Source organism: Danio rerio, chromosome 23 (assembly GCF_052040795.2).
Source record: "Danio rerio strain M-AB ecotype USA chromosome 23, GRCz13ab, whole genome shotgun sequence".
Lineage (NCBI taxonomy): Eukaryota > Metazoa > Chordata > Actinopteri > Cypriniformes > Danionidae > Danio > Danio rerio.
The window spans coordinates 46,827,501-46,842,500 of NC_141043.1; the positions used below are offsets into that span (position 1 = coordinate 46,827,501).

Below are 15,000 nucleotides of genomic sequence, written 5' to 3' on the forward strand. Positions count from 1 at the left end.
TTGCAAAATAATGATGATCCAATGACAACAACAAATAACAAAAAACAAACAAGAAGGTACAGTTCAGCTCACAAACACAAATTTGGCTTTACAGATGCCCATATATAACACATGGGAGTTCAGTGGGTCTGGAAAATGTAAAGAATATTAAATTATTAATAGTAAGTGTGAAACAATCATTAAAACCAACCATGATCTTCTTAAATAAATCCTTTTGTCAGGATAGAAGCAATATCAAAATCAATATATGCCAGGGATTTTAGGGGTGTCAAAATAATTGTTTCTTCGGTGCAACGCATTGCAGACGCGTATAATTCGCTATCGGTTCAGTAATAATCATAACCGGTTATTATTTACTGACGTCATTTATCTCCCATGCGCGAGGGAGGTGAGCGCGGGTATTTACAACACTCAGAAGCCAACTCAGGGCCGGCCCGTGGCATAGGCAGTATAGGCAAATGCTAAGGGTGCTGTACATCCAGGGGGGTGCCAGAAATGAGCGGGGTTCAGTTGGTTTTGTTTTCGATATTCCTGACACATTCAGTTACAGACGGCAATAACTCAAAAACCTCTTACCCTAAAAAGATCTAAAGTGTGTTTCCTACAAAAAGACAAAGCTGGTCATGTTTTCACAGCTGTCTTTTTCTTTTCTTTTTTGCTCGACAACTTTACGAGCACTGCTCTGTTTAAGCCCTCACAATCTGCGTTTAGCCGGGAGAGCTCGCGCTGAGCAAAGCTCTCAGTAAGGGATCGTCAGAAAAGTGCTTCTTTTTTTCGTTTTTTTGCGCGAGCTCTCCCGGCTAAGCGCATATTGCGAGGGCTTATGTGTGTGTGTTTGTTTGTTTGGTGCTGTCTATGTTTGTGTATGTGTGTGAATGAGAGACTGTGGTGCTGTGTGTCTGTGTGTTCATACAGACAGCTTGTTCGAGCCTCCCCTCAAAATATAACACTGTGTATGGAAAGCATCGTCAATGCACCGTGATGCACCGAAATATCGAATTAAACCGAATCGATGGCATGATAATCGTAACCCAACCGAACCGTGAGACCAGTGTAGGTTCACACCTCTACCAGATTTTACGAAAAACTCCACTTTTATCATGTACAATACAGGTCAGATAATCTAACGATACGTGTTCAAGAATAGTTCAGTGCCACATCCTAACAGAGAGATCCATTATAAAAGTTTACATTTTCTTGCATTAAAAAGAAGGAAATTGAAAAGCCTCATTTTGCACTTATCAAGGCTTAAGGCTGATTTATACTTCTGCGTCAAACGCCGGCGTATGCTACGGCGCTGACGCATAGCCCTTCGCCGTGGCCATCGGTCACTGACGTGCACCTCTCAAAAAATGTAACTACACGTCTCAACGACGCGTAGCGCAAGCTCTGTGATTGGTCGGCTTGGTAGCGCTGACGAGTATGGGCGGGACCGAGAGCCGCGCGAATGGCGCGAGCCCAATGGAGCGATTGTTTACAAGTGGGGAGTCCTGTGAAGGAGCTCCGAATGGAAAGTTTTGTTTTGTGTTTACATCATAGTTAAAGTTGTTGCACGTCCGCCGGTTCCAGCCATAAAATGAGCGAGTTTGAGCCACTTGTACATCCCGGAAGTGTTCAGGAAAAGCAAAGCAGCAGTGAAGAAACTCGACACAGAGGAACATTTACACCTCACTGCCAACTAGCGTTTCAGAAGTGTTAATGCAGACCAACAGAGACAGCGCGCAGAAGTATAAATGCACAGCTACACGCGTTGCATGCGCCGAGGGTTACGCCGGTCACTTGACGCAGAAGTATAAACCAGGCTTTACAGGAGAGGACATTCCTAACACATAAGATGCTGGATCTGGAACCACAGAAACACCCAAAACTTTACTCCCTTATTCGGAAACCCCCAACCAGAACCTCTATATTTTGTTACAAATCCATAAACAGTGGGTAAGGTTAGCTATTTCTGTCTTGCACTTGGGACAGAGTAGAGAGAAATCAGCGGATACACACATTGTGATGAACGATGTTTAATTCAGCCTTAGTATTTACTATAAATTACTATAGGATTAATTTAATGTGGCGACTGACCAAACTTTGACCCAAGCACAAGCCCTTTAGAGATGAGACACCGCATGCTGTCCAGTATTTGAGCTTAATTCAATTACAGAGAGTAAAGGAAACGAATATCTGAGCAACAAACACATAATGAGGCCTGTGGTTGTGCTGGAATAAGATGTTATTTTTTTCTCCTCCACATGCTCTTAACTGGCCTCCGCTGATCCTCAGGAGTCCTTCATGAATAAAACATGACGCAAAGGTGAGCAAGACTTTCTCCATGACCCTCTTTTCATCCCTCCATCCAATTAAACAGCATCTCCAGTTCACAGCAGGAGCCCTCAAATCTCTCTTACACTCTTTCTTTAGGACTCTCTACCTCTCTCTCTCTCTTTCTCTATCTCTCTCTCTCTCAATTCAATTTTAATTCAGCAGAGCTCTATTAGCATGACTTTTCAAGTATTACCAAAGCATTGCACATTACATAAACAATCAATAAAATCAGAGAGGGATTATATGGGACACATATACAGTTGAAGTCTGAATTATTATCCCCGCTGTATATTTTATATTTCTGTTTGAGAAGATTTCTTCAACACATTTCTAAACATAACTGTTTTAATAACTTATTTCTAATTACTGATTTCTTTTATCTTTGCCAAGATGCTAGTATTCAGCTTAAAGTGACGTTTAAAGGTTCACGAAACCCTCGAGTACTTTATTTGAGATGTTAACAGATGTGTGTGTGTTGAGCATCAGTTAAGACAATAGCCCCTTTCACACATACAGACCTTTCCGGAAAATTACCGGCAATTTTCCGGAAAGGTTGTATGTGTGAACAGGTCCTTTTTGAAAATACCGGTAAATTCGTTCTGGCTATTTTCCGGAAAGAGAAGTTGTAACATTACCGGTAATTTGCCGGAATGCTGCGCTGTGTGAATGCAGAAGGAAGATTACCGTAATAAGCACGTGCACGTCTAGAACGTGCTGACGTGAGACGTCTGCTTTAGTCAATCACAACAGTCAGACCGCATTTACGCGGTTTGTGAGAATAAAACCCTTAGAATATTTTTCCAGACACATTCAGCTGCTAGAAGTTACTCAGATCACGTTTATATGTTCTTCTTTATGTCAACTGTGTAAATAAACATCGATGAGATGCTTATGATAAGCCGTTGTTTGTTTACCTTCAAGCTTTGCGTGTGCCTGTGAAACAGCCTGTGAGCGCCTGCACACGCACATATTATGAACATCTCGACATGCGAAAGTGATCCTGTGAAAGTTGTTCACAATATTGATCATCAACAGAGTTTGTAATTTAGTCAAATGTTTACAAACACAAGCGCAGCCGTTTAAAGCTCACTTGTGGTGAATGATGTCAGAATTTACCGGTATTTTGGAATGGATGTGTGAATGCTCTTTTCCGGAAAATTTCCGTAACGTCCTCGCCTGTGTGAACAGCGCTTTTTTGAATATACCGGTAAAGTCGTTCCGGAAATTTTCCAGATAATTACCGGTATCACTGTGTGAAAGGGGCTAATGTTAGCAGCTGTCAGCTTTAGTTGTGGGGAAAAACTGGATAATTTTGAGCTTTTGTCAGCTAATTTCAGCGTCCGAGTTTCAAGAGTTCACACTTAGCTGATGATTAATTATAAAAGCTTGTTTGTCATGCTGTTTCGGGAGAGAGCCCTGAGCTCATGAGATCCTCGAGCCCAGGGCTCCCTCCCGTTGCAAGGCGGGAGGGGAGTTTGAGCTCAGGTAGACCTCGTGAACTCCCTTGCTGTAGTAGCCAATGAACAGCAAGTGATTGCTCTTGAAGATAACTACGTACTAGGTGCATATCTATGGTGCCAATTTGGATTATTCAATTAACTTAATTGCATGTTTTTAGGCGGTGGGAGGAAACCGGGGAACCCGGGGGAAACCCACGTGAGCACGGGGAGAAGGGCAAACTCCACACAGAAATGTCTGCTGGTTTGGTAAAGCCATGAACCAGAGACATTCTTGCTGTGAGGCAACAGTGCTACGCACTGGGCCACCGTGTCACCCGTCTAAGAAGGAGGAGTAGGGGTGGAAGGGGGGACTCTTCAAAACGAAGATAGCAGTGGAATGAAACCCAGGGTATTTATAGTAGTTTAGGAGTCATCTGATTGGAGCGTAGTGAATTGGATAACGCGGATCCAGCCGCTAGAAATCATACGCACGTGATCCTCTCGAAATTTGTTTATACATAAACTTCACTTAAAATTATTTTTGGGGCGGATCAAAATCGGTCCCGTAGCTCAAAACTGCAAGTGCAAAGAGGATGTGTCGGTTTCCTATGAGAAGAGCCGGCTTCTTAATTATTCATGACTGCACATGCTTTCGGAAGGCAAGGCTGACCTGCTAGAGCCAAGATGTGAGACATGGACCCACGGCACACAGTATTTAGCCGTTCATGAAGGGTCCTATGTGTTTGTTTCCATGATCCACGGTTATTTGTTGCATGTTTTCCCTGCAATGCTGTCAGGGTTGAAACAGCAAAGCTGTGTGTGTGCTGCAAGCATTTTTGTCGTGAGATCAGTACGAGAATTGGAGAATGATGGACGTCGTCTTTTATCAGTAGTTCGTTCACATTCAGACACATCACCATGCTGCTGTGTTTGCCTAAATCCTCCAGATTACCAGCAGCGCTAATGGTTAAAATAGACAGGGTAAGAGACCTGCTGCACTGAGTCTGCATTCAGACCCGGGGATTGAGGGAGAAGTCCTCATTTATAGTGTTTATATGAACAAGATTATCTTTATGATGATATAGATTGTGGTTATCTGTATATGAAATTATAAATGACAAATGTAGCAGGGCATTAAATTACTGTTTATTTCTTTACATTTTAACTTTGTAAACTATAAACTCATGCGTCTCCTCACGGTTCGTGTCTCATTTTGTGAGCCGACTGACAACAATTGCTTGCTCCCCTCCTTCTCCCCTGCTGGCCACGCCCACTCCTGCCCTTTGCTCGCGAAGCTCCACGCCCATTATGATGCATCTTTTGAAAAAATTCTGAGGTAGACTTTAACCGAAAGTGGGGGGTGTCATGATTAGGGCCAGACGAAATCTGCGGACGTTTTTTGCTATTTCTGCAGAGAATTTTGGTAAAAGTCTGCGGATTTCTGCTGAATTATTTTGGGAGTATCATAACTAAAACCTTGATATATGAAATAAAAAATTTATCTTTTTAACTTTTAATTAATGTTTAAAATGCAAATCCAATAAGATTCACTTCATTTGGTAAATAAAGCAAGTCTCTCATATGATATATCTAGTAAAAGACAGAAAATATTACTGTACAAATTGCACTGTACATAAATAAGATGAACATTTTCACATTAGTCAATAATATTACTGAATATAATTAAATAACTGAATAAATATAGATTAACAAACATTTACTCAAGTAAATAAACAGAAATAAGGATGGGCTAAAAATCTGCGGAAATCTCCGCGTGCAGATTCCAGGTGGTCTTTAAACAGTGGTGGAAAGAGTACTGAACAATCATACTTAGATTAAAGTACCATTACTTGCCTATAGTAAAGTAGAGTAAAAGTGTCTGTTGTAAATAGTACTCAAAGTAGGAGTAAAAAGTAGCCCTTTCAGAGGTACTCAAGAGTAGTGAGTAGCGAGTATTGCGCTGTAAAATGCTGATGATTTACATCTAATTTGTGGATGTGTGTAAACGTAACATTCTGTAGTGTGTTAAGTTATTTCTCAGCAGGCACACAATGTCATAAGATGTTAATATTATGACAACAATCTGATTTTCATTCATTCATTTTCTTGTTGGCTTAGTCCTTTTATTAATCCGGGATCGCCACAGCGGAATGAACCGCCAACTTATCCAGCAAGTTATTACGCAGCGGATGCCCTTCCAGCCGCAACTCATCTCTGGGAAACATCCACACACACACATTCACATACACACTCATACACTTCGGACAATTTACCTGTACCGTATGTCTTTGGACTGTGGGGGAAACCGAGGCACCCGGAGGAAACCCAGGCAGGGAGAACATGCAAACATGCAAACTCCACACAGAACCAGCGACCCAGCGACCTTCTTGCTGTGAGGCGACAGCACTACCTACTGCGCCACTGCCTCGCCCTCTGATTTTCATTTCCAAACAAAATACAACATCTTCATGACAGTGCAATGTTGGGGTACAACATTAATCTGATGTCATGTTGACGTCTTGTGCCTGCTGGGTGTTTAAGGTAATTTCAGTGATCATACAGTAAACATCCGTCATCTTCTCATCAGTGACATGCATCTAAACAGTCTCTGGGTCAATGCATGTAAGGATTTTGGACATCTTCTTGGACACTTTTAATGCTTCCAAACAGTTTGCTGCAACTCATTAAGTAGTGATGCAGTTTAAAGGAAAGTAGCTGAGTAAGAGTACCGATACTTCAGGAAAAATGAACTCGAGGGAAAGTAAAAAAACACATTTTTAAAATTGAATTATGCGGGACCAGCAGTAAGCAATCATAAGCATGTGATCCTTTTGGAATTAGTTTATAAATAAACTTCACTTATTAATAGCGTATGAATTACAACCAGTGAGCAGAGCATTACAGTAATCCAATCTAGAGGTCATAAAAACATGAACTAGCTTTTCTGCATTTGAGATAGTGAGCATGTTTCTTAGCTCAGCAATATTTCTGAGATGAAAGAAGGCGGTTTTTGTGACTCGATTACAGTCTTTTGAGTATTTGTAATTTGTTACTTTACACAACTGCATTTAAAGGCTTCACTAGGTTAATTAAGGTAAAGTTAGGGTAATTAGGCAAGTCATTGTATAACAGTGGTTTGTTCTGTAGACAATCCAAAACAAATTTAGCTTAAAGGGGCTGATAAGATTGACCTTAAAATGCTTTTAAAAAAATTAAAAACTGCTTTTATTCTAGCCGAAATAAAACAAATAAGACTTTCTCCAGAAGAAAAAATATTATAGAAAATACTGTGAAAAATTCCTGAATCTGTTCAACATTATTTTGGAAATATTTGACCAAAAAAAATTTAAATAAATAAAAAATCACAGGAGGGTGAATTTTTCTGACTTCAACTGTCTATACAAGGACGTAAACTTCCAACTTAATCTGAATAAGATCATTTCAATTAGAGATTTGTGAGGAGTGAACTCATATATGTTGAGAACTGTATATATTTAAAAAACAACAACAACATACAGTGGTAAACACAGTAAATGGTTGTACTAGTGGTAAACAAAAATACAAATACAAAAAATAACAATAATAATAAACGAGAATACTGTGAATTTAACAAGCAACATTTTTTCATTATAAAACTGGGTAACACTTTACAATAAGGTTCATTAGTTAATACATTACTAACATGAACTAATCATGAACAACACATGTACAGCATTTATTAATCATAATTGAACATTTACTAATGCATTATTAACATCCAAGTCCGTGCTTGTTAACATTAGTTAATGCACCATGAGTTAACATGAACTAACAATGAACTACTGTATTTTCATTAACTAACGTTAACTAACATGAACAAATACAGTAGTAAATGTATTGTTCATGGTTTGTTCACGTTAGTAAATGCATTAATTTACATTAACTAATGAACCTCATTGTAAAGTGTGACCTAAAACTGTAATAATAAATATGAATATGTTTATTAGTATATTTAATATTTTATCAATATAATTTCAAAGATTCTCTCTCTCCCTCTCTCTCTCCCTCCCTCTCTCTCTCCCTCCCTCTCTCTCTCACTCCCTCTCTCTCCCTCCCTCTCTCTCTCTCTCTCTCTCACACTCCCTCTCTCTCCCTCCCTCTCTCTCTCTCTCTCACACTCCCTCTCTCTCTCTCTCTCTCTCTCTCTCTCTCTCACTCCCTCTCTCTCCCTCTCTCTCTCTCCCTCTCTCTCTCTCTCTCTCTCTCTCTCTCTCTCTCTCAGGACTTGCAGCTATTTCCACCATAGTGATTAATGTAGTGTGGACTGTTACCTGCTGCAGACTCCTGGTTCCATTAATATCACTGTATCCTCTCCTCTCTTCACATTTGGGTTTCTTTGGCCACTTTTATGTCCCAGCGGTTTTATTAAAACTAACAAATTTGCATTGCAATGCATTTTTGGGTCACACTTTATTTGAAGGTACAAGGCTTAAACCATTAACTGCAGGTTTCATCAAGACAAATTTAAGACCGTTATGAATGAAATTTCAGACTTATACAGGGGGATAAACACTAAGAGTTTTTTTTACTGTTGACCTGGTTGGACCCAATGAAAGATTTTTACTTGCCTCACCATAAAAAAATCTATAAAATTTAGGTTTTTGTTAGCCACACTTTAAAAATAAAGTGTCAAAATAAGCAAACTTTAATTGGATATTTTATTTTTAAGCATAATATTTATCATTTCTTAAAATAAAATGACTATAATAATATATAATGTATGCACACTAGTCTGTCCAGGTCAATGTCTGTGTTGTTCTTGTGTGTTTGTATTTGTGTGTATGTGTGTCAGGCTGGATGCTCTCTCTCTCTCTCTCTCTCTCTCTCTCTCTCTCTCTCTCTCTGCTGTGTGAGTGTCTCGAGTGGTCAGTCATTCAGAGGACATGGTCGTGTAATTGCGATCGTGTGTGTCAGTTCGCTGTGGATCCCATTGTCGTGTGTATTGTTAGTAATAGTTATCAGCTGTGTGTGCTGTAATTGTGTGCGCAGGTTACGTCTGAGCTCCGGGGGACACCGCTGACAGAATGCTGGGATTATGATCTTAGTAACTCTTGGCTTTCTGGATCAGATTTAATCCTCCACACGCTGCCACTGAAAACACACCCTCACAGCTGACAGATCAGACCACACACACACGTCAAAGGTCAACAGTGGCATTCTGCGGCACTAGCTGTGTTTTCAGACACCTATTTTTATGCGCATTTTGAAATATCACATAAAAAAAGCTTAATGGAAACTCCAAGATGTGCATACATTTTAAAAGTGCGCAAACAAACGTACACTCAACGGCCACTTTATTAGGTACACCTTACTAATACCAGGTTGGCCCCCCTTTTGCCTTTAGAACTGCGTTAATCCTTCGTGGTGTAGATTCAACAAGGTACTGGAAATATTTCTCAGAGATATGTTTCCATATTGACATGATTTTGACATTGACAGACCAGCCTATGGAACAAAATCAATGCCAAAAGTCTTGAATTAAAAAAGCTTGTTGAATATCACAAACTGAAAAAAATAATACACCGTATTAACAAGTTCTTGCATTTTAATGACTTGAATTCCAGGGCTTATATTTTTAGGTCCTAAAATTTAACATATCTGTTTATTTAAGCTGTGAATATTTCAACGAAAAATATTTCAAACACGTTTTCATACTTAAAACTTCAATAATTCATATTCAATTTTCAGATTTCACTTACAAAATATTCAATACCCTTTAAAAATACGATGTGTCATATTCAAAGGGTCATTTTCAGTTCATTTTCTTTCAGTTCAAATATTCGCTTCCATAAATTCAGTGGATCAAATTCGACTGATAAAATTCAACATTACATCCGGGAACTGCAGGAGAAGCAATAGATTGCAGATTGAAGTGAAGGATTCGGATTTCTGCTTTCCAATCCGTCTCATCATGGACCAACGTTTATCCTTTTCATCATCCTGTTTCTCAGTATTTAACTGTGAATTGATTTTAACTAACGAATAAGTTAAAACTGCTTACTGCAAAAATGTTCTGTGTCCTTGTTTCTCTTTTTGCCTGTCTATTTTAACTTTGTTTTCAGGACACACACAAACCAGGTCATAGGTCATGGAGACCTCTCTCTCTCTCTCTCTCTCTCTCTCCATCTTTTCTTATGACTGGAGGTCCAATACAGAGGAGAAGAAGACAGCTGTTTTATTGTCCTGATATATTGCCTATAATTTTATAGCTGTTTGATTGATCTGTTTTTGAGTATAATTAATAGTAATGTAACTCCTATTTGTGTGGAGACAGACTGTGTGGAGTAAAGATATTGCAGCAGACTGTTGATGGAAACAGTCTTGAAACAGCCTGATAACACAGCTGAACGTACAAGAAACATCCTTGAGTCTTTAACACAGATGGTCGTTTGTGTCTATTGTTTTCCTGGTTTAGCTTTTTACACGTCGGAGATCAGCTCCTAATAACTTAAGGCGACCTCACCTCTAGGCATCAGGTCGCCATCCATATCTGGAGACAGATACAATGCTTTCTTTGACGCACGCATTAAGGCCATCCATATCTGGAAGTAGATACTATGTTTCTTTGACGCATGTATTTAGAATTGTCTATTTCTGTTGTAACCAATGAGAACTTTTTACCTGGATCCCACCCTTTCTGGACTTGTGTAAAGAGTACAATTGTTCGATTGTTGAAACTGTAAGCAGAGCGGCCCAGGAACTCATTGCGAGTGTTGAAGCTGGCTTCTGCGAATGAAACTGCAAACTATCTTCAGTAAACTTGATTTATTTATTTAAATCTCTGACTCCGGCTCTTCTTCATCTACCACACTGGTCATTCTTTGGGTCAAACTGTAAATTATCCCTACAGAAGATCGCCAGCTGCTAATAAAGGCACAAAAGTAGAATTTTATATTTAATATCAATGCCTTGGACATTATAAATAATAAAAAGTATGAGTAAAATGATTAAATGAGGTTTTAGTCATCTATATTTGCCCTTATGTAACGGAAGCCAGCTGGTGATCGCGTAAATCTCACTCCTCGGATCCAGGGACAGACGTTGTTCTGCAATCTTTAGCATCCTCTGAGCATTTGACTCCCATGCCGGCTCGCTCCCTGCTCGGACCGGTGCGGTTACTTGCACATAAACCGTCTTTTGATGAATATGATGTTACACATTCTCTATCTTTATTGACTCTTTCTTCCATAGACGTGAAGTTTTATATTGACAGCTAAAGAATATAAACGTAAGAGAAACAGGAGAGGAAATATTATAATAATAGTACAAAATAGATAAACATTGTCAGCGCTAAGAACAATTACGAATGAGAGATTTTATGAGAATGTCACACAAAACAGTTTACTGTTAAACAGAGTTCAGGTATGATTTAAGGTTGGTTATGGATGGGGCGTGTAATTCAAAATAATTTAACATAACATGCGAATGCATTAAAGGAGCGTCTTCAGTTATTCATACAGAACCGTCTAATATGGCATAACTACTATAAGGAGTAATGTTTGCGCTGTTTAAACGCAGCTATGTCAGGATTGGGATAGGTTATACATTTTCATCATTTAAATTATTATTATGATTGTTAATATTCTTATTGTATGACATGTATTTGGGCTATTGCGCTTAAATAAGTCATCCGTGATTCTAAATTAATATTTCTATTTAACCTTTTTATCACTCTGCCAGTCTTTCTCTTCTTTTTTCTAATTTTTGGGGTTCTGCCACGGTTAAACGTTTAAGACTTTTGGCATTGATTTTGTTCCATACCAGCCCATCTGGCAGCAACAACCATGCGACGTTCAAAGTCACTTAAATCACCTTTCGTCCCCATTTTGATGCTCGGTTTGAACTGCAGCAGACTTGCCTTAACGAGTACCCAATAAAGTGGCTGGTGAGTGTATGTGCACAACTAAGTAGGATAAACTATTTATCTAATGAGAAAAAATGTGCATAAACTATAATGGAAATACTTTTACCAAATACATTTCGGAATGGACTTTAAAAAATTTCCCATGTCACAAAAACCGCCTTCTTTCATCTCAGAAATATTACTGAGCTAAGAAACATGCTCACTATCTCAAATGCAGAAAATACCCTAAGTTCCATATAACAGCCATCTTCGTTTTGCAAGAATCCCCCCTTTCACTCCTACTCTATTCCTAGATGTATATTATTAGATATAATTATATTGATTACAGATCACCCCAATATTATTCTCTTTATACTGACTGCCGTTTAACTTCCGTATTGATTATAAAGCTTGAAATAGTCATCTTGATTATGCAACTATAGTAATCAAACACATCAAGCACTGAAAAACTATAGAAAAGTAGAGATAATAAAAAAAGTTTATAGCTTTTGAAAACGATATCTTCCATGTCACAAAAACCACCTTATTTCATCTCAGAAATATTGCTGAGCTAAGAAACATGCTCACTATCTCTAGCAGAAAAGTTAGTTTATGCTTTTATGACCTCTAGACTGGATTACTGTAATGCTCTGTTAATGGGTTGGAATGCACACGCTATTAATAAACTTCAGTAAGTGTATAATGCAGCTGCCAAAGTTCTTACCAGTTCAAGAAAATATGACCAAATCACCCCAATATTATCCTTCTTACCATGGCTGCCTGTTAGGTTCTGTATCGATTATAAAATATTGCGTCTTACCTTTATGGCTTTAAATAGTCTAGCTCCTGTTTATCTAACCAACCTTCTGTCTCTGAGCCAGTGGTGTAGCGCAAAATGCGGAGGCCCCAAGCTGGGGGGGTGGGGGGTCAACGCGGGGAAGTGATCACAAATTGAGGAGCGGGAAAGGGAGGTGGGGTGGAGCGACAACGCAGGGAACCCTTCACAAACTGAGGAGCGATCACAAACCGATAGCGGCGAGAGCGTCAAAGTAGCCAGAAGTCATTTATTTTTAATGAGAACCGGCGGCGAGGAACAGCGCGGCGCATCTTCTCTTGTGTGGGCGTCGAGGAGAGTTGAAATCAAGTCACCTTTATGATAATGAGCGGTTCGGCGGCAAGCAATCAGAATGAAGTAGTCCACCGCTTGAGAGGAGAGAACACAGACCTGTGAAAATTGGTTCCGACCACAGTTGTACCCAAAAGTTTGATTATTGCGGTTGCCGGATTTTCAATTATTGAAAATCGCGACGACTTGGGGCCCCCTAATCACGCGGGGCCCCACCGCGGTGTGTGTCCTTCGGGCCCATCCGCTACGCCACTGCTCTGAGCTCTTCTGATTGCTTTTGGACCTGACAGTGATGAGCTGTGCTCTTTCAACTTAACAGGTTGTGTAAAAAACATAGTGCTCACACATATAGGCTCTTCAAATGATGTAACTGTAATACTCAATCACATACATCAAGTGCTGAAAAACAACAGAAAAGTGGCGCACTGGAGATAGAAAATGGGTTCTGTGTGAAATGCCCCTTAACCAGACTGTTGGCTTGGTGTGTTCTGACCCAAAGAGAGATGCCTGTACCTGGTTGGTGTTCCACGTCTGCTGGTCGGTCCACTCTCTGTGGTTCCTGATGTACCACCATTGGATCTCCAGCGAGTAGGACGGAGAACCGGCTCCTCTGAATGAACAGGCCATCTCCACGTCCTGCCCGCTCTGTGCCGTCATGTCATGAGGGACTTCTGTGAAGACCGCTGTTGGACAAACACACACACAAACACAAATAGTACTAAAGAAGTGCTTCCTTAACACCCCTACAACCATTCCACTTCATTATCTAACATGTCTTGCTTAAACACTTCATTAAATTAAACAACAGTGATTCTGAACATCAAATGTTTGTAGTGGTTGTAGATTAGATCAACAATAATGCCATCAATCCATTTTTACATATTGTATTATAGTTCTTAAATATTAATAATTATTTTATTTTTAATTATTCTTTTTGTTTTTACTTACTAGATTTTATTGTGGGCTTATTTGCAATAAAAAAAATTGATTGTTAAATAAAAATTGGTGTTTATACGTTTTTGACTATGCTAAAGCATAACATGCCATAATATGTTTGCAAATATTTAAGAAACATGCATGCTTGTTTAGCTATTGTGTTCGTGAAAATGTACAGTTGAAGTCAGAATTATTAGCCCCCCTTTAAATTATTTTTTCTTTTTTAAATATTTCCCAAATGATGTTTAACAGATTCAGGAAATTTTCACAGTATGTCTGATAATACTTTTTCTTCTGGAGAAAGTTTTATTTGTTTTATTTCGGCTAGAATAAAAGCAGTTTTAAATTTTTTAAACCCCCTTTTAAGGTAAATATCATTAGCCCCTTTAAGCTTATTTTTTATTCAATAGTCTACAGAACAAACCATCGTTATACAATAACTTGCCTAATTACCCTAACCTGCCTAGTTCACCTAATTAACCTAGTTAAGCCTTTACATGTCACTTTAAGATGTTTAGAAGTGTCTTGAAAAATATCTAGTCAAATATTATTTACTGTCATCATAGCAAAGATAAAATAAATCCGTTATTAGAAATGAGATATTAAAACTATTATGATTAGAAATGTATAAAAAAAAAAAAATCTTTTCTCCGTTAAACAGAAATTGGGAGAAAAAATAAACGGGGGGGCTAATAATTCTGACTTCAGCTGTATGCCGTGTGTTATAATGTCTCTATAACCAGCCCACTGCCAGTTTAACCAATTACATTTCAGCACCCTGGGTTACCTTAACAGAAAAAACAGCATGTTTAATTTCAGTCTTGAAGACTATAGTAGCAGCCTCCGAAATGAGATGCAGATTGGATTATTAGCAAATAATCTAAGTATTATAAACATAACTTTGCTGAGCAGGTTACATTGTAACACCGTGTCCTAACAACATCACAAGATTCCAGCGACAAGCAATTGATTGTTTGCATTATGCCGAGTTCAGACTGCAGGATTTTCAAAGTCGTCGTGTCACAGATGTTTTCACACTGCATGACTATCTGGGCTAGTGTTTCGTCGCTGCTTTGTTTACACTGCAAGATGGATCGGGGACAGGGGCTTTCAGATTGCATGACTTTACTATAGGAAGAATCACAGACAACTTCGTCCAAACTACGTTCTCATAACTACATAATGAGTAAGAAGCCTTTAATGGGGTAGAACATGTACATGTTTGCTCACCTGGGTTTAAAGGGAATTAGCCATTTCTCCTCAACGTTGATAATAAACTAATTTCTTTCTGTATGAACCAT

General features: G+C 39.0%; 1 protein-coding gene across 1 annotated transcript in view; it reads right to left on the reverse strand.

The window, feature by feature from the left end:
• Positions 1–15,000, reverse strand: part of vstm2la (V-set and transmembrane domain containing 2 like a) — a 95,196-nt gene that overhangs the window by 5,924 nt on the left and 74,272 nt on the right. Inside the window, exon 2 of the mRNA XM_087307824.1 lies at positions 13,277–13,446. Coding sequence (XP_087163950.1) covers positions 13,277–13,446 — 170 coding nt within the window. The remainder of the gene's footprint in view (positions 1–13,276; positions 13,447–15,000) is intronic.